The sequence below is a fragment of the Phoca vitulina genome, unplaced genomic scaffold (assembly GCF_004348235.1).
Source record: "Phoca vitulina isolate PV1807 unplaced genomic scaffold, GSC_HSeal_1.0 scaffold5, whole genome shotgun sequence".
NCBI lineage: Eukaryota > Metazoa > Chordata > Mammalia > Carnivora > Phocidae > Phoca > Phoca vitulina.
In genome coordinates, this window is record NW_022589708.1 from 53,508,127 (window position 1) to 53,528,769 (window position 20,643).

The 20,643-nt window shown below is 40.6% G+C and overlaps 1 protein-coding gene across 13 annotated transcripts in view; it reads right to left on the reverse strand.

The window, feature by feature from the left end:
* Nucleotides 1–20,643, reverse strand: part of ENOX1 (ecto-NOX disulfide-thiol exchanger 1) — a 550,829-nt gene that overhangs the window by 208,516 nt on the left and 321,670 nt on the right. For 12 of the 13 annotated variants that reach the window (XM_032402958.1, XM_032402955.1, XM_032402957.1 and 9 more), the window contains 2 exons: nt 5,221–5,364; nt 4,199–4,336 (listed from right to left, as the gene is read on the reverse strand). In XM_032402958.1, coding sequence (XP_032258849.1) covers nt 4,199–4,336; nt 5,221–5,364 — 282 coding nt within the window. Of the gene's footprint in view, nt 1–4,198; nt 4,337–5,220; nt 5,365–7,496; nt 7,547–20,643 lie in introns of those variants that run through there. The other variant, XM_032402967.1, reaches the window with a different exon arrangement.

A 20,643-nucleotide genomic window follows, 5' to 3' on the forward strand; every position in this document is an offset into this window, starting at 1 on the left:
TGCACAAAAATTAAAAATTTCACAAAACTCAAACTATGGGGAAGAAAATAAACGTGAAACAGTAACACAAGCAGGTAAATGTTATGTTATACATAAACCGAGATGCTGAAGTATGGGATGTAGGGCTGGAGTAAAACAATATAATGGTATGTTTTGGACAAAAGAAACCAATTCAGTATAATGATACTGAGCAGCACTTGATAGGAAGAGGGTAAGCAGGGAAGTTGAGGACAGTGGGGACGGAATCATGGTGGGCACACGTGGGGAATGACAGAGGGGAGGAAAATGGAGAGGGTGTCGCTGTGCGAACCACAACAGCATGTCCAAGAGGAAAGGCGCAATGCGACCCGGGCTAAGTGATCCCATCTCCTGGGAAATCCTTTTTGATAAAATCAGAGGAGATGAAAAAGGTGTGCCTTCCTTTGCTGATAATTTTAATCTCTCAATAAGCCCCAGGAGTAGGAAGGCATGGGACTGGGTATCAATTCAGTTTTCACCAATTTGGGAAGAGGGGTTGGTCATTTAGACATACCGGAGATTCTGGGAGAAGGCCAGGTGCTCATAAAATCCAGCCTCTCCATAATCCTGTCAGAGACAGTTTGGCTGAGACGTCTTGGGAGGCAGGCCACACTAAACAATCTTTAAGCCCCTTCTGGAACTGCGGGCACCCGGGAGACTTGCTGACGCGGCCCCACGCAGACTGCGCAGACGCGGCCCCACGCAGACTGCGCAGACGCGGCCCCACGCAGAAGCGGCTGCCTGCGACTGTGTTGAAAGCAGCACTGACCACAGGGCACGGACGCTACGAAGAGCGCAAGATATGTCATGTAATATAAATACACAATAGAGCTATCAGAGCTGAAACAATGGTACTGGGACAAAAACAGATCGGTAGTACAGGCAGATACTTCCAGAGTAGATTAAAATACACATAAGAATGGAAGATCTGATCAAAGAAGGAAGTAAGCCTATGGAGGCACAGAAAATTGGGAATACCTATCAACTTCTAGCTTGGGCTAAGCCTTTCGGTAGTTAGAAATGGAATAAAGAATTCATCAAGGAAAAGTTAAACCTATTAAAAAAAAAACATTAAGGGGCAAGAAACAGACTAGAGAAGTATTTTTAGGAAATAGGAATGCCAAGGATTAACATGCTTAATTGTGAACCACTAAACGTAAACCAAAAACAAAGAAAACAACTCCACCAAGAACTCTGTGTGATAAATGGATATGGTATGAAAGTAATCTATTTACAAAAGAGGAAACATGAATAGGAGATAGGGAAAGTAAATAATTTACAAAGGGTAGTTATAAAACAATTTAAGGCCAAATAATAGGATGCCATCTTTGCATATCAAATTAGTAAATATATATTAAATACACATGTAGATTTCGGAAATTAATTGCCCAGTATTTCACTTTAAAATGTTCATTTCTTGTGACCTACTAGTTCAACACATAGGAGTCTATCCAAGGACAATAATTCTATTTGCTGAAAAGCTCTATGCATGGAAATGTTCATGTAATATTATGTTTTTTAAAAAAGAGCAAAACAGAAAGAAGGAATAAGTTAATATTTAATGAATGCTTACTACGTGTAGGTACTATGTGGTTATTGCATGTAAGTTATCCTACTAAAATCTCACAACAGTCCCATGAAATAGACATAATCATCATTTCACAGAAAGGTAAAATGCTTCTACATGCTTCAAGAGATTAAGTTCTCCAAAGAAACTTGGCTAGGAAGAGTAAAGCAATGGAAACAGCCTACATGTAAACACTGGAATGGTTAAATAAATTGGAGATTCCTTCAATTGATTAAATTTCTTAAACATAAAACAATAAAATGGAAAAATAATTTAGGATAAGGTGTTACTAAAAATGCATCATAGAACAGTTTGTATTTCATATGATTAAACCATGTGGATGGAAAAAAGACTGGAAGAGAACACCTACACACCAAGCAAATAAAACCGAACCCGACCCTGAGGCAGAGTCAGCCGGCAGCCCTGGGAACAAAGCAAAGTGCTCTTACACTGGCGGAATGCAGACATGATGAAGGGGCGCCCAGGAAGACCCTGAAAGGCTCAAAAACAGTTTAAGCAGTCTGGCTAATCCGGGAGATAGAGAACGTAATTCAGGGCAGATACGGTAAATCTTCTCTAACGAGCAGGGCTGTAATTCTTTTCATGGTAAGTTGCTGGGAAAATCATAAATTGGTCATGGTTAAAATGTCAGAAGACTCAAAATCATAAGAAAAAATAATGAATTATTGAGCTTGTGGCTTACTCTGGAAGTTATACAACATTTTCTGAGAGAAGTGGGAGGTGGAGACAAGAGTAATTTCTGCTAGATGAATATTTCAATCAGGCAGTTGGGAAAATTTAGGTGGAAAAATACAAACCTTTGCTCTCAAGTTAGTAGAAGGAAGTATCTGTCTGGGTTAAGCTTTAGGGAAAAGGAGTCTGGATAAACACATGCTCGAATCATAGAAAATGTCACTTACGTACATACATACACATGATGCACCAGACTGATCCTCAACTCCACGTGAATTTTATAATATTTTGGAGAATTTTATAAATATCCTAAGTATAATGCTTTGTAACTCAATCTTTTTTTTTTTTTTTAAGATTTATTTATTTATTTTACAGAGAAAGAGAGAAAGCACACATGCCCACGAAGTGGGAGAAGGGCAGAGGGAGAGAATCTTTAAGCAAACTCCTCGCTGAGCACGGAGCCCAGTGCGGGGCTGGATCTCATGACCCTGAGATCAAGATCTGAGCCGAAACCAAGCGACGCTTAACTGACTGAGCCACCCAGGCGCCCCTGCAACTCAATCTTTGACTTTCCTTTTTCTGTCTCCCACTTTACCCTGCCTCCTGTCTTCTCTCCTGTTCTTTCTTATTACTTGAAAAAATAAACCATATGTAAATACATATACATATAGGTATATACACATGTAATTTACTATAACTAGTTTAGAATTTTCTATCTATGGCCACTATTAAAAAGCAACAAACCAACCAACCAAATATGCTTGGTCAACTCAGCACAAAATACATAGGTCTGTGGGTGTAGAAACGATCTCTCCAAAAGCTATTGGTTTCTACCTGGTGTGTACCATCTACCCTCATCTAACTTGATGGGCAAAAGTGAATTGTTCTTCTGACATTAAAACAATGACCATAACATACATACTGACTGCCACCTTTCCATTGCAAATTCCGAGAGGACAGGGACCACACCTGCTTTGTTTACAGCTAGAGGCCCCACACCAGGACAGTAACTCAATAAATACTTGCTGAATGAACCGATGAGTGAGTGAGTGAATACTGCAAATCTTAGGTATCTTCACAGACAGCTTAAGTCCTACCTCCCTGATGAATATCTTCTCTTAAAGCCCAGTGGTTCATCCTTCTGGAAATTACTACATTACTAGCCTGCGCCATTACTTAACACCTGATTCTGCACATTATTTTTATTGCTGTTTTTTGTTGCTCTGTTTTGCAACTTAGGGAGACACAGTCCTCAAAGACACACACACACACACACACACACATATATATTCTGTTTCCCAAAGTACTTGTTATAGGGCACATGGAAAATCCTCAATAAACATGTATTAAATGAACTGATGAAATCTTTTAACTGGCCTTCTACTTTGTGACATTTCTAAACATTTTCTGTATTGGATGCACTGTATTATGATTCCAAAGTGTGATGGGAAATATGTAGAATATGGAGTCAGTTGAGTTGGGTTTCTAGTTATGCTACTTCAGTGCTGGAAAAGCCACCTAAAGCCTTGTCCTCTGTTTCCCTGTCTTTTAAATGGGAACATTAACAAATAAATAAACAACAATATCTCCTTGCCTCAAAAAGATGACTGTGGAATCAAATGGCATAATGTATGTGAAAGAGTTTTGCGAATTGGAAAGCAAATGTTAGCTCTTCTATGTAGCAATTAAAAATATGAACTTGATATTGCAATGCTACAGAGGATACATGGCTTTTTTCTGAGAATAGTTATTAGGCAGGAGAGTGAGGTGATGAGAAGAACTTCCAGCACAGCCTGCCAAACATGCCCCTGGTCATAAATCACAGACTCTACTCAACACTTGTGTGTGAGGGAGATGACTGGGCCCCCGTCGCCCACACCCTCTGGCACTGCCGCGAAGTCCCTTCAAACCCAAGCTTACCGGACACGAGCTGCTGTCCAGGCAGCCCCACGGGAACCATGCCCAAGTTATTCATGGCGGTGGCCCAGGCTGTGGGATCTGTCACGGACATGTTGAGCTGCGTGGTGTCTATCGCTATACTCCCCAAACCATCGGCTGCTGTGGGGAGAAACAAACCATGACTTCCAGTCAATAGGTGAGAGTTTTTGTTTTAAAGGAGAGCGCACATTTCTGGAGACATGATACTTCATTTAGCACATTCCCAAACCACACAAAAATAAAGCACTGTAATCTACGGCAATGTTTTCTCCAGACATAAACATAAAAGAGTTTCCAGATACGTTCTGGGAGGAAACTTAATGACATGTAGTTTGTATTATACACAGCATGCCATTAAGAAAGTACTCCTGGAAAAAAAAAACACACACAAAAAACAAAACAAAACAAAAAAACACCTGAAGAACTGCTTCTCTCTCTCAGTGAAAAAACATTAGTTAAGTTCCAAGGTTGAGAGGCAAAGCAGGACCACTCCTTTGGTAAAATGTCAACTGGCTTAGTAGACTAAAAATAAATACAATCATCTGCTTCTGAGGAGAATTCTGGAGCAGGCACACCTTCTAACTAATTAATAGAATCTTTAAAAACATTGTCAAGTAGCCAAACTGGTCCTGACTGAATTCATTAGTGTTACCTTGTAACATATTCTTTCCCTTCTAAGCTTTCTGGATCATTACATTAAGGAAATGCAGGTGTCCGCCTAAAATGACTCCTCCAAAATATTTCTTCCAAGTTCAGACTTTCATCAAAACAAAATAAGCCAATAAATAATATGAAAAACAAATAGCACAGAGCTTAAAAAAAAACTCAGCAAAATATGTGAAATTTGACTTTATGCTTCTTGATGTACACTAGTTGCACAGCCTGGTTTCTGTTAAGGATCCCAGGTTCCCAGGTCAATGCACCTGTTCATGGCCGGGCAAGCTTTTCCACTAAGAACTCAAAACACCTTGCTGTGTTCTGTGCTGGCCGCCCCTGACATTTACCTGCAGCCATCATCTGAGGAAGCTGCTGGGGACACCGGGTGATGCTTTCAACGCCACCTGCATCTACTACTGAATTAGGAGCATCCTGGGCGGCAGGAGCACTCTGATGGCTGAGTGCAGGGTCCCCACGGAGGTCATCGGATTCTGCAAAAGGGGAAAGCAGTGTGGTGAGCGATCGTGACAGTGACCTGAGGGAGGCTTCGAGGACAGAACTGTTGTCTAGGCAAAAACAGACAAGCGACAAGGGACAAGTTCCGGTCACAGAGTCACGGGCATGGGGCCCAGAGCAAGAGCTGCTTCCCGCGCCCCAGCAGCCGGCTCCTGCCTGGGTTCCCAGGTCTGGGTGCTGGGCGGGTCAGCTGTCGGCTCACCTAGAGCCCGGCTGCCTGAATAAGCAGCCCCATGCACGAGCGAGTGAGCAAGCGAGCGGCCAGTGCCTTGCCTCCTCCTGAGGACACATCACAGACGGGGCTTATCAGCCCCTGAACAGCCTCTTCCACATACTACACATCAATGGAGAGGGCAGACTCAGGGCTCAATATGATTTTTTTTAAAGTTAAAAAATTAATTGATGTTGTTATTTTGGAAGACGGTCGTCTGTGAAATGTATTCAGAAAGGGGAAAAAAAAAGGTAGGGAAGGAGAAGAGAAAGGCAAGAAGCTCTTCGCTGTGAGGCTGGTAAAGGAGTGCACCCAGATTACAATAGTCAGGAAAGGCAAAAGCAAAGAATGGCAGGCAGCTCATAAAAGAAGATCGAGAGGATGTTGGGGCAGCAAAGGAAATGCAGTTGTTTCTTTTAGTTCTATGGAGATAAAGTGAACATGCCACAGTTTGTTTGGTCTGAATTTTCTCTAGAGTCTCACAGCACGTGCGCGCGCACACACCCACGCATGTATTTTCATTAAACTTTACAGAGCACTTTTCTAATAAAAACAAATAACAATAAAACATTAAATAAAGCTGTAAAGGAAAGGGTCCCTTTATTGCACACTATTTATAAAATGCTACACCTTCTCTCCATCCTTAAAAATGCAAAACCATGGAATTCATACCTACATATTTTTTTCATAATACGTATTTTAAGTGCACTTTCACCAGTTCAAAACTGAAAGACAAAACACACCACTTAGATGTGTGATCTGAGAAGTTTGAATTTTAAATAGATTTGATATAACAATTGAATTTAATTATTTCTTTTTATTTAGGTATAAATTTAGAAATTTTTCTAATCCATGTTTCTGTCAATGGATATTGTAGAATTTGAGGTTATGGCCCATTTCTGCATGTTTAGTGCAAAGTTTGGCCCTTTTATGGTATGCTCTTTTATTTGATTCTTAGGTACCTGAATCAGTAATCCCTTTGAACACTATACTGTCAAAGAAAACTCATTGCCTGTTGAGTATAAGTTTAGTTCAAATGGAAGCTCAGATTTCAATATTTCAAGGAGAGGTGAATAAAATGAGCAAATTGTTTCCATGGTCTCCACAAACCCCTAGTGTGAGACTAGAGGGGCATGCCAGATAGTGGGGAAATTTTTCCAATTGTTTGTCAGCAAGGTGAAACATCATCATGCAGTAGAAAACAATTCAACTCTGGGAGCAAACTGCACTGAGGACAAATGTTTTATACCTTGCAATTAAACTCTACTACCCAAACGAATTGAGAACTTGCTTATCTATGGTGAATCAATTATCTTGGGCAATGGATACCATCGGACGACAAGTCTCACCATAGAAAATCAACTCAGTAACATAAAGACATAGCTAACCTAAATGTGTGCCCTTTGGCTACCCACACACCAGCTATATTTCTATGATGAAACTCGAAGGCACTTTCCCCTCTCCACCTCCAGCCAGTTCAGATCACCACAGCAGAGTCTGGCTACACTGTTCATTCTTTGTCTCGAATGGCCATGTAGTAGAGTCATTTCAGATCATTGCAAGGTCACTATTTGTCTTCCTTTATCTCCCCAAATGAAGTTTAGCTGGCTGCCTTCCTTCCAGCTCGGGTTCTCCCCAAATGGGCATTAATCACAACTTTCTGTCCAATGAGTCTACGGTTCTGGAATATTACAGCAGAGAACATCCCTTTACTTTGTAGACTTTACAACTTGCACCTGACCAGCCATATTTCACCTTGCCTTTTTACAACAGTATTTTAGGGATGGTGTCAGCTTTCCATGGCTCCGTAACTGTCTGTTCCGATGGTAGATTTTTCTTTGGTGATTACGGTGTTACAAAGGGCCGTCAAATGTCCCGGGGGCCCATAGCACCTACCCACACTTTCATGCCCATCCTAAACGGAGGCTGTTTCATTGAGAGCATCACTGAAACAAAAACAAACAAAACCCCATTGTTTTGTTGGCAAGATGTGGTTTGTAAACCTGAATGTATCCCCTACTGAGACTCTGTGACATTTCTTACATGTCTTTAATCTACCAACCCAATGGTTTCAATGTCACACAACTTCATGTCGCTACCGTGTACCCAGAATGGTAAGTCTAAAGTAAGTTCTACAACATCTTAGGCATATGCAAGAGTCTCAAGGATGCCATGCAATTCTTTTAAAAATGTAAATTTCCTTGATGCTCAGATGAAAGATGATATTTTTAATTAATTACTGCCTAGTAATTTATGAATAGTGGCAAGAGTGATTTTCATACTCTACTAACATCTATCGTTCCTATTGAATACCTGCCTCTTTAGAGGACTCAAAACCATAATGCCTAATTTATCATTCAAATCAATTTCTCTGCATTAGTGTTCTTATTTCTAAACTATAGAAAAGATTAATATTGTTAATGGTGTTTATTTACACACAGAGATGTGGGGAGCTAAAAATTATAGCTAATAAAGTACTTTGAATATAGTAAGTGCTAATTATTATTATTTTATTTGGAAGTGTAGTGTTTCTATTAAGGTACCTTGGGATCTTACTGTTCTACTGGATAATTATGCAATTAATTCTAAAACAGTGAGTAACACTTGATATTTCTAAAAGTAAGCACTGCCCTAGTTTTCTATGCCACACCTAAATGGTAGCAGAATGTTTCTTCATTTTCTACAAATCCTTTATAAAATAATATAATGTGATTTAAAGGGTGTATGATTTTTTTTCCTCTAGGTCTTTTTCTGTCTATGCAACTATGAAAGCTTTCAAGAGACTGATGACCAATTATGAAATTGGCAGTTTGAATTTATAGCTTTTAGTGTGATAAGATCATCACAAAACAATCAGATGTACAAAATGCCAAAGATAACAATGCAGCTTTATCCAGGGTTCAACTGAAATCTAACCCGTTCTTTGTTAAGGTACATTCAAGTACAAAACCTCATACTCAATTTAATAACTGTTCAACAAGGATCTATTTATGTTCAGGATTTCACTAGGCTATATCAATGGGGTAAATAATTTTTGAAACTCACCAAGCCTATGCAAATACTATTTTTCCCCCTCCCCCCCTCAAAAACAAACAAACAAATAGCAGGGGCTTATTAGCTCACTGTAAATAACACAACTCTTGCTAACCTTGTCCAACTTTTACAGGTCCCAAGGATACATACATGCTATGAATAATAAAACCCATCTGTAACTGTCTACAAAGCATAGATTGTTATAAAATGGGGTGGAGATGAGTTAAGTTTTGAAAATTCTCTTTCTTTTTAATTTAAAAGAATGATTTTGTTTGATGTTAAGTCCTCAGGTTCATGCTTACTTCAATAGAAAAATATAGTAAGAAAATCATATTTATTAATGTGTTGTTAAGAGTTGATTCCAAAGGAAACTTATTTCATATGACATCTGAATCTTATTTTATAGGAATTATTCATTAGCATTATCATGGCTTATACTTATAGCAAAAAGAGAAATGCATTCCTATCCAAAGTTCTACTTTTCTTTTCCAGCATGAAGAAAATATTTCACTTTGATGTTCATGTAATCAGTAGGATACTCTTGGGGTTACAGAAATGTTCCCTAGCTTAAAAAAGTACAGAATATTGTTAAAGAGATGTTACTTATGTATTAACTCCATGATTTTTAAGCAACTGTCTATGAATAATAAGGGAGACATTTCTGCTTCCTATAATGGTAAACTAAGTAATTCAGACCAATTCTCCCACTGAGAAACAACTAGAAAAGCTTAATGTCCTTCATCTGTTTAATAAAATTCTATTATTTCTTCAAATAATCCCAAAGGACACACTCTAATTACTATAGAGGGTTACTAGGCTTCTAAGGAGAATGGGTCCTGCCACGTACTAGGTCTTAATGTTTTACTGATCTTGGAAATGAGTGGCATCTGCAAGTTTTGAGGCAGAGTGGAATTGCTTTGCAAAATGTGGTCAAAGAGGACCCCAAGGCTAAGCGCTCTGAGGGGAAAGAAAGAAGGGATCTTGGGGACCACCCATGAGAAAAAGGCACTTCGGAGAAGAGAAATGACTGAAGCAGATTTCCAGGTGGCTCATTGGGAAGTATACAACGTATACAAGCATTTTCTTGCCCCCTCTATAGAAATGCCTGTAAAGTCTACATGACTCCTTAATTCTTAGCAGTAATTTTGGGGGTGCTGGGTGTGCTTTAGGGGAGCAGCTGATAACAAAGATTACCTAAGGTACCACATGATAAGGCATGATAACATTTTCAAATCTGTTAAATATACAGGATGTTGGTTATGAATGATCAGTATCTCCTGATTAGTAGGAATGAAAAGATTAAGGTTTTGAAGAAGAGATTTAGATTTAACTGGATTTTATGAAGAATTAGATTTTATGGGGGACTTTCTGATGAGAGAATTGTAAAGTCAGAATATTCTATCAAAGAAAGATACAAAGATCCTTCTCAGTGATGGAGAGAAAAGTCACCTCTTGGAGATGGTTATAGGCAGAGGGTGGAACTGGGCAAAGAGCAATTCAGGCAGAGCTAAACCTTACAGCACGTTCTGGCAAAGCCATGAAATCAAAAGGTATTCTCTAATATCTAAACTGTTACTCATATATTTATAAAATCACTGAACTCTCTTCAAAAGTGTCACGATTTGACATACACAGTGGCACAGTGCCCCTGAGCAGAGATGCCATTCCTGTTGTTCGTAGTTTTTCATTTGTTCTCTAAACGAGAAGGCAAAGGAGGCATGGACTCCCTCCGCTATGCTCCCATAGCTCCTGGACCTTTATGCCAGCATTTGTGACTTCGTATTCGAATCAGTTGTTTATGTCCATGTCCCTAATAAACAACAAGCTTACAATGATTAAGGAGACTAGTCATCTTTGCTTACCTTGCAGCAGCAAACATAGTACCCAAACTGTGGCAGATGTGCATGTGTTTACCCTCTCTCTCTCTATATATATATATATTTATATTTATAGATATCCATTAATGAGGGGGATGAGTTGACCCATCATATGTAATTATATATGTCATGCGTAATATAGTTATATATATTATATATATTAGTTATATATAATATGTAATTTATATGTAATATTAAATTATTATATGTAAAGTTATAATGTTTGTAAATTTATAAAATATATTTAAAGCAATATATAAATGTATGTGTGTGTGTGTATATATATACACGCACACACACACATATTTATGTTTTTCAAGTGAATTCAGTCATGGAAGGAAGAAAATTAAAAAGGAAAATAAAATGAGGAAGAAGGAACTAATAAAGAAGCAAAGGGATAAACTTCAGTTCCAGGATCCAATTCCAAAGGCTGGAGGTTTAAAAGCTAAGGAACACAAAAGGGGACACTGCTTTTGGAAACTAGAACACAGATGAATTTAAAGTGTCAAAGGAAGACAATTTTAAAAAATGTTAGATCCTTCCAGGTAAGCTTTGGTGCACTTAACAAGTCATTCTCCAAGATCTAAGATCCCACACCTCCCTGGCAACCAATGTAGGGTCATAATCAGGTTACAGTGATGCTCCTCCTCGGTGAGGCTTCTTGCGGTTATTCTTTGAATGAGCTGAAATCTATAAATAACAGCATCTCCAGACCCAGTAAGCAGGACATTAGTGTAATAAGGGCATAGAAGTACATATATGCTAAAGAAGTGAAATCATTGGAAGAAAGGAAAAATTTCCTTTTGGCATGCACCACAGAGGACAAAAAGTAGGTCTGGCCATTTCTCAAACACAAAATGTTGTTAGGGATTTGTGATTACATCCTCCATTTTTCCACTCTGTCTAGGAGCCAGTTTTAAACTACAAATCATTGTTCTTCCATCTTAGGGAGGACATGGTTACTGAATGGATGATAAAGTTTTACCCATGACATGTCTGTTTTCAAAGAATTCAGTGTGGAGAGAGACAGAGAGACAGAGGGAGACAGATGGAGACAAAGAGAGACAGAGAATATGAATGAGACTAGAACCAGAAGGGCTTCTTCTAAACTCATGAAATCAAACAAAATTACCAAATTTGCCAGAGACAGCTCAACCAGCACAGGCATGAGAATAGATAAAGCCGATTATCTTCTGACCAAGAAAAATACAATTTGCCATTATATTTGTAAGTGTAGAGGAATGACAAAGGTAAAATTATTTTTTCAGGAAACCTACGCTTTAAAAAAAATATTACATTTTATATTTCTAAATTGAACAAAATAATAAAAGAAAAAGCTTGAGACCTTGGGAAAAAGTATTTCTCTTTCCATTTAAAAATGGAAAAGAAAATATGACGAGATGCTACTGTGACAATATGTAATTTCAAAGTCTTTGTATAGGCAAGTTTTAAAACACAGGAGCTTCCACACTTAGATTATTTCAGATTTTCTGAGAAGGGCAATATTACACCTGAAGGCTGTTTATGAAACATGCAATGGGTCAACTCATACCTCTCGTTAATGGATATCCAACAACCACATGCACAATATGTTGTCATACGTTGTTTCCTACCTTCCAAAATACACCTAGCACAGGGAACATTATCATTGCTGACTCTGCTGGTGAGTGAATTATTAAAGGAAGGAATCTCATCCATAAACATAAGCCTGGGTCCATTAAAACCAGAAGAGTCTCACTTTAAGCAAAGCTTTTTCTAAGTCCCTGAGGATTCAGGACAAACACACCCAGGTTCATAGAACATCAAGGTCCAAGCCCGAGATTTCATTAATTCCAACTTCTCCCAGATGTGGAAGTCCCCAAAATGTTTCTGGCAGGAAACTGTTTCAAGACAGCCTTGCCAGTTCACACGTTCTCCCTTCAGCTGAGTGCTTATCTGGAAAATAAAGAGCTCAGAGCTCTGCTCTTCAACCCTGCTTCTGCAGCCACGTGTGGCCCCAGGGAAGAGACTCTTCTATCCCCTGAATAGGGATGTTGAGGCATAACCACCCACCAAGTAAGTCACAGACAAGTTTATGAATGTAAGTAAGGACAGATCAGAGAATTGTTGCTTCTCCTCACCAGACAAGCTGGTCTCCTGTTTGCACACTCTCTGTTCTCCTCACATTTCCATTCAAATGGTTGAGACTGAGCAAACACAATGCTGTAAATACACAGAAACTTCCCTGGAGATGGCAGAGCGCTGGGCGGCCGAGAAAGAGCAACAGAGAGACCAGAGGAAGGAGTCCTTCTGAGAGAGAGGTAACACCTCCGAAATAGACTTTAGGTGGATTTCAGGCTTCAAAGAAACAGCCCTCAGGGTGTAAGGTCTATAAACCACGGATTCAGCCACCAATCAAAGAGCAATTCTTTACGCGTGTGTAGTGCATACGCATGTACATGGCATATCGGTCACACGCTGGTCTTTTCGGCCCCACTTATGCACAGAAAGCAAGTTCTGTAAACATTATTATCTTCTTATATAAGAGAAGGCTGACAATATCCTTCTATAATTTGTGCTGTTTTGAACTCAGTTTTTTCATTATGTATTCATTTTACACCTTGCCCCAACCATGAAAAACGTATTAAGCTACAAAGTGGAACATTTTAATTGTAGCGGGTGACTAACTGACCCTTACACGGCTGCAGACTCTGGTAAATGAATTATCTGTTTTCCAAAAAAGCCCTGATTAGAGCTCTCTAATCTATGGAAATCTACTTGCAATAAAATCCAGATCAGATCCTGACCAGCCTGAGCCAGTTGCTCATCCTCATTAACATTTCTCCTCGTTGGGTCACAAACAAGGCGTTAGTTATTCTTTAAACTAATGTGCTCTTAATGATGCCTTTGCAACACCATGGATGAAGTATTAGCCCTGCAGTCATGACCGCCCCGGGATTTACGGACTTAGAAGGACACCTCACCTCCACTGGGGTACCCTGGGCCAGAGATCTTGTTTTCTATTCCCCTAAATGACCACACACAGCCCTTGTTTATGGTCTGAAACCAGTGAGCAGGCTGGTGGGGGCTTTGGGTTCCTAGGGAGAGTCCTTTTCACTTCGTGGGGAGTCATAAATGCTGTGGTTACCTCATGGGGGTGGGCTAGTTGGAGAAGGGCTCACTCCTGGGGCAAACGAATGTACTGGGAAGTTCTAGGCCGGCAGGGAGCATTCTGAGGAAGTGGGTCAAACCCTGGGTGCCACTGACTGTGTTCACCAAGCTTCAAATGGAGAAGCTCAGACAAGAGGAAGGCCTTCAGGGCCTCAAAATATTCAGGTTCTTGAGACTGGAGGCTGGAGGGTATACAGCAAGGTGGCTCTAACCTCTAGGGACATTTGTGATTCAGAAGCTAATGGGAAGACTGTCTCTGTTCTTTCGTGGTGAAGGCTTTATGTTCTAACTGCTTTTGGAGGTCAGGATCATATTCAGAGGTAAGGACTTGGCTGCACATAGTGATCTCAGCGAGGCCTTTATAACACAGAAAACCTCCATGGAAGCTCCTGCCCCCGAAAGTGGGGGTGGGATAAAGGCAATGGAAGGTTCCAGCACTGAGAACAAGGCTGAAGGTCACTGGAAAATGCTGCCATCACAGCTGTAACTCGATCTCTGCTCTCTATCTTGGTTACAGATTTCCATACAAGGGTGTAAATGTGCTATCCTCCACCCTACCGTCTCCCATTAATACTCGTTCTCCCTGTTAGTAGGAGGAGATACGTGCCTCTTAAGAATGTCATACAGAAATCCTTCCGTACAAGGGAATGGCATTTGGAGCACTAAGCTCTTCAAATAGAATCTCTTTTTCTACTCCAATCTTCCAGATCAACAATGCATCTGCCCTGGGAAAGTAGCCTAGTTTTCTAGCTGTGGCTGTGTTATCAATTATGTACTAAAGGCACACAGTCTACCATAATGTTGGAAAGCTGAAAACGTTTTGTGTCAACATACAGTGAAACATGCATCATCAAAACCAAATACTTATTTAATGAAACATCAGGAAATTTTGTGTTATGACAACTTCTCTAATTATCACATTTAATAGTCATATAGACATCATTATAGTTGAAAATCATTTGTAAGTGGGGCTTTCTCACATTGCAAAAAACTCCCGAGTCTGCACCATTATGGAAAAATCAGAGCTGGTTTTAAATGAGAGGAGTCACTTGTAGGCAAATAATTTCAAAAGCCGAATTACAGAAATCCTGTCCAAAAGTCCTATGGACATAATGGTATCGAATGTCAGATGTGAGTGCGTTTTGTGTGTTCAGTGCCATGTGGGGTGGGACCTCCAAAAGCAAAGTAAAGCTGTCACCACTGGAGCCTGCAAGTTTTAAATGGCTACTCGGAGGTACTATCTCCTTCCTGCCTATGACATGTGCGATAAATAAGGCTCTATCTTCCCCTTAAATTTGCCAACCTTAGTTCAGGATCAAAGGCCATCCCCAGTTATTTCTTCACAGACAACTTATGTATTATCGGGGGGAAGGTGGAGAAGGGGAGCAAAGACTGACCTGAAGAAACAGATACGAGAGGAAAACATCTGGCCTGTGCTACTGAATGTAATTTCAGGTTAGCTTTAAAGTAATCACATTCATTTATGGTTTTATTATTTATAAAAAAAGAAATCATGCTGAATGTGCTTTGTGGGAATTACAGAACGTTGCTATTGCTACGGTGGCTTATTATTATCACAGCAAGATGGCTTAAATCCAACCTCGACAAGTATTTTAAATGAATCCCCAAGAGCACTCTCACACTTTTCTTTTCTTTTCAGTCTTAATGAAAAAGATATTCTGCTCTTCAAGTCCTCTGATGTTCTTATTCTTATGCAATTCTAAATGTTATGGTTTGTTATGAGATAACGGTTATTGTAAAATAACGACGAAGCAAATGCCCATGTGGCGGCTCAACAGTGCAGTGTACGTGGGGGTGTTCGACAGGGGTGTTCGACAGGGGCAGCGGCTGCCAACTCCAGATAGTCACCAGGCTTGACCATGAATGCAATAAAAAAATGACGTTATGACTTGCATAATCAAAGAGACGTGTGTTCACGTACGTCTCCAAAGGATCAACCTGACACAGTTGCTACGACACAAAGCATTTCATTAATAACCGACCAACAAGGCTGACATCACTGGGAGACACATGATCAACATGAAACTAAATGCAGCATCCTTTCCAGGCTTCTCACAGTACAATCTCTGAATACTAAACTCTTGCTAACAGGAGACACCATCTTCATCCAAATACACGCCCGAACCCTTGCTGCCATTCTAACATGCAGACACCACGGTCCCTTTTTCTCTGGTAGCAACATTTGCGGCGGTGGAATGCGGTGACACGGTTCTTTCCAATCTGAGAATGAACATCAATATAGGTTTGGTAGATGGAAATGAATATTCTTAAAAGGACATTTTTATTTTCAAGGTATTATTATTAACACAAATACGTTCAATGAGTTCAGGAAGTGGAAGTCTGTAAGGTAAAGGAGAATGTCATTCCCTCCGCCCTTCCCCCAGAGGCACCCCCTGGGAAATAGCTTCTTATGTAACAGCCCCACATCTTTGATCTTATGAAAAATCAATGACCACCTATGAATAGATGTTATGAGCAATTTTTTGCAAAAGATGAAAAGAAAGACTCAGAAAGTTAAGACTTTGGCTCATTTACCCAAGGTCACAAAGCTAATGAACAGCAGAACCCCAAGGCTCAGTTTGTTTCAGCCTGGGCCTCTGTTATAGATTTGGGGAACTGAGGTTTTCTCCAAAGAGCCAGACTAAGAAGCCCTTCTTGGTCTGACTGGCTCTAAAGACACAGAAGTCTAAGGTAAAGGGTTATTCCACTCCCCGGGGGACACATTCACTCAGGAGATCTTTATTAAATACTTACTGTATGCCAGCAATGTGTTTGAGATCGGGAACGTAATGGCGAGCAAGACACACACCCAGTTGTGAAAGTTGAGTTTGCAAAATAAAAAAGCATTAGCAGACTTGAGCTTGCTGTAGTGTGGCAAACTAGATACTCCTAGTGGTGAGGGAGCAGAAGGCAAGCCGAGGACAAAGCAAAACTGACACCCTGCAAACCATCCCCCTCCCCCCCAACACTCCTGGGTGGGATCTGTGTGATGTTCATCCAGGAAGCTCCCAACTGTCTTAATATTAATGCCTTGCTAGAGGGAAAAACAACCTGAACTTGACAATGGCAAGGCCTCCAGTATCCTTTGAGTCTTTAACATAATGAAAATCCTTTAGAAACCTCCCTTTTCCTTACCTCCCCCAACTCCCAAGCATATAATCAGAGCCACCCCTCATAACCCCAGTGCAGCAGCTCTTTCTGCCCATCTGTCCTGTCCCTGTGCTTTAATAAAACCACCTTTTTTGCACCAAAGATGTCTCAAGAATTCTTTCTTGGCCATTGGCTCTGGACCACAACCCACCAAACTTCACCTACATTCCAAAACCACATCACTAGGAGCTTGCCTATCATAAGAAAACAACAACTAGATTCCGGATAGAATTATTCATTAGTGTATTGCTAGGCTTGCAGTAAGGAAGGACACTCACTGAGATTCCTCCCTTCACCCCCTCCCCACACCCCCAAAAGAGACAGGTAGGCTGAAACCAGGAACTGCTATGAGCAGCGAGTATACAGGAAGCCAGAGTGGCAGGGAGGGAAAATGCCAGCCAGCACTGTGTCAGGAGGCAGGCTGCCAAGGCAAGGTACAGCCGCGGCCCGAGGAGCCCCAGGTAACCAGGGCCCAGAAGCTTTGTTGTCTTCGCATGGCCCTTCCCCCCGTTCCCAGTCAAGTTAACCCTTGTACTTCAATTATAAAACTAGGCAAGGGAAATAATTTGAGCAAATCAGAAATCACTGCTGGAAAACATCTCAAGACCAATGCTTCATTGAGAAGCACATTTTTCTTAAAGTCAGAGTATTAACTGTGCATTTAGAGAAAAGGAAATGCATGAGACATTTACCTACAGTTGACGTGTAGCCTTATATATTTTAGGTTTTATCAGAAAGTCTCACAGATGTCTTGGCCCAAACTGGGCTTAGCTTTGTCCAAATGCATATACTGAGGGTAAGTCTGGGATTGGAGCTGAGAACGTGGTGTAAGCATCATCACCACCAAAGATGCCCATAACTGTTATCCCCATGTGAGTAAGTCCTATGTATAATGTCCAATTCACCAGCTCCCCCACCATGCTTTTACTACCTAATGAAATACCATACTGAGAGAGAAGGAGGGAAAGATGCAAAGGCTGCTCAGGGCCATATGAATGGGAAGACTGGGAGATAAAGTCGGGTTACTACTCCTTTCCTTACCCGCTTTGTGCTAACTCTCCCTCTCATCCTACTTCTCCTACGTCTACCTGAGGTGGCGTCTCTAACACAGGCTACCTCGTTACTCCGGCAGCTGGCTACGAGGCAGGCCGGGGGTCCAATTCTCCTTTCTGCCTGCTAGCATGAACAAGAGCTACAGAAAAGCAGGAGCTGAGTAAACCAGAAATCCCAACGTCTAATCCCTGGCCCAAGGGATCACTGACATATTGGAGGTGCTGGAGGCATGAGGATCTATGTTACTGTGGGACATGCACCTGAATCAGAGTCCCGCCATGTGCTTATCAGGATTATCATCATTGCGGCAGTTAGTTTTCAAATCAGCAAAGATAAACTGTCACCCTGAGCGTGGAGCTGGGGACCTCCTTCTCCTACAAAACTTTGCAGGGCAGTTTGGCAGCACAATGTGCATATGGTAGATAGGACAGCTCCTGCCACAAGTTTCCTGGGGGCCAGTTTGGGGAGCTGCTCCACTTTGTGCCTTCAATCCTCATCTCCCAAGTTATTTCAGGGGCTAACACGTAATGTCTTTTGGAGGAACTGAAAGAAATGAGACATTATTGGCAACGCTGTCCGGTATTTTGATAGTTAAAATCCAGATGCCTTTACATAGGTTAGCCCATCTTCACACCAACTATTCCTTCCCTGAAAAGGACGGATTCTGGTCTCGCTGGTTTTTCTACCAGTATTTGGGTTTAATGCACTGCTGGTTCACATGACATGAGAATCATAAATTAGGTGGCCTGAGTCTACGTGGTAGGTGTTTGGCAGCCACATGACTGTAAACTCCTGTGCTCCCGCAGATCAAACAGTGGGAATCACTTGGAGTGCCATCTTGATGTCCTAATCCAGCAAAGGGAATTCAGAACAATGGCTGACAAAGGCAGGAACCTTTCAGTTACGTTACCTGTTGTTAGACCACATGGTTGGGAACCAAGGAGATGAGCAGGCCATTTTAAGAAGGGCAGAAAATTAAAGAGAAAACGTGAGTTAATACTGAGAATGTGATGCAGGATAAAATAAAATTTATAGTTGTATTCCTCCAATCAGAGTTGCAGGGAACCCAAATTGTTTCTGAATTTGCAAGCTCCTTGCTGAGTTAAATTGCCAAAATAAGTTTATATGAGGAGAAAAGGTAACTTCTAAAATATATGAAATGTAACACAATGATTGTAAATATAAATGAAATCCAGAGAAGTACATTTTCTCTGTGCCATGTGGTCAGTTTTGTTATGTGCAGTTACATATTCTTATTTTATACTCTCCGCTTGTTTTCTTGTATTTGCATATTCTTTTTTAAAAAAATTATTTAAATTCAATTTAGTTAACATATACTGTATTATTAGTTTCAAGGGTAGAATTTAGTGATTCATCATTTGCATATAACACCTAATGCTCATTACATCAAGTGCCCTCCTTAATGCCCATCACTCAGTTACCCCATCCCCCCACCCACCTCTCCTCCAGCAACCCTCAGTTTGTTTCCTGTAGTTAAGAGTCTCTTATGGTTTGCCTCCCTTTCTGTTTTCATCTTATTTTATTTTTCCTTCCCTTCCCCTATGTTCATGTTCTGTTTCTTAAATTCCACACGAGTGAGATCATAATGGTATTTGTCTTTCTCTGACTGATTTATTTTGCTTAGCATAATATCTTCTAGTTCCATCCACATCAAGTTTTCATTCTTTTTGATGGCTGAGTGCTATTCCATTATATATATATATACACACATATATACATACACACATATATATTCATATATATATGTATATATATATATATATACACACACACACACACACACACATACATACATACACACACACACCACATCTTCTTTATCCATTCATCAGTCAATGGACATCTGGACTCTTTCTATATTTTGGCTGTTGTGGACACTGCTGCTATAAACATCAGGGTGCATGTGCCCCTTTGAATCACTGTATTTGTATCTTTTGGATAAATACCTAGTAGTGCAATTGCTAGGTCATAGGGTAGTTCTATTTTTAACTTTTTGAGGAATCTCCATACTGTTTTCCAGAGTGGCTGCACCAGTTTTGCATATTCTTTTTATTTATTTATTTTTTTAGAGAGGGAGGGAGAGAGAGGAGAGAGAGTGGGGGGAGGGGCAGAGGGAGAGAGAGGATCTTAAGCAGGCTCCACACCTAGAGTGGAGCTCGATCTCACAACCCTGAGATCATGACCTGAGCCAAAATCAAGACACTTGACCAGTTGAGACACTCAAGTGCCCCATGTATTTGAATATTCTTGACCCAAATCAGTGAAAACTTCTAAACAACAGGGGCTCACCATGGAGGCTAACCAAAGCCTAGCTCGTCTCGTCCACTGCTGCCAACAGCATGCACCGAACTAACAAGCCAAGTGTGACTTAGGTCTCACTGATGGGGGTGGACAGGCATTAACCAAGGGCAAGCTGCCGACTCCTCGGTCTCCTCCCCTTATCAGAAACAACTGACCAGCTCTGAGTTAATGGCACATGTAAAGTTTGCTGAGAGGGAGAAGTTAGTGGCTGTAACAAGATACTGAGGCTAGCAGAAGGCTGCTTGCCCCGTCCCTTCACCTGCCTATACTGAAACTAAATTAGGAAACTGTAGCATATTTGGTCAGAAGGTCTTTCTATTTATATTCATAATTTCTTTCTTTTTTTTTTTTTTTCCTTTTCCCTCAGAGATATGGGTGTTTTAAAATTCCGATCAGAACTGGCACTAGGAAAAGAGCCGGGGAAATAATGGTACTCC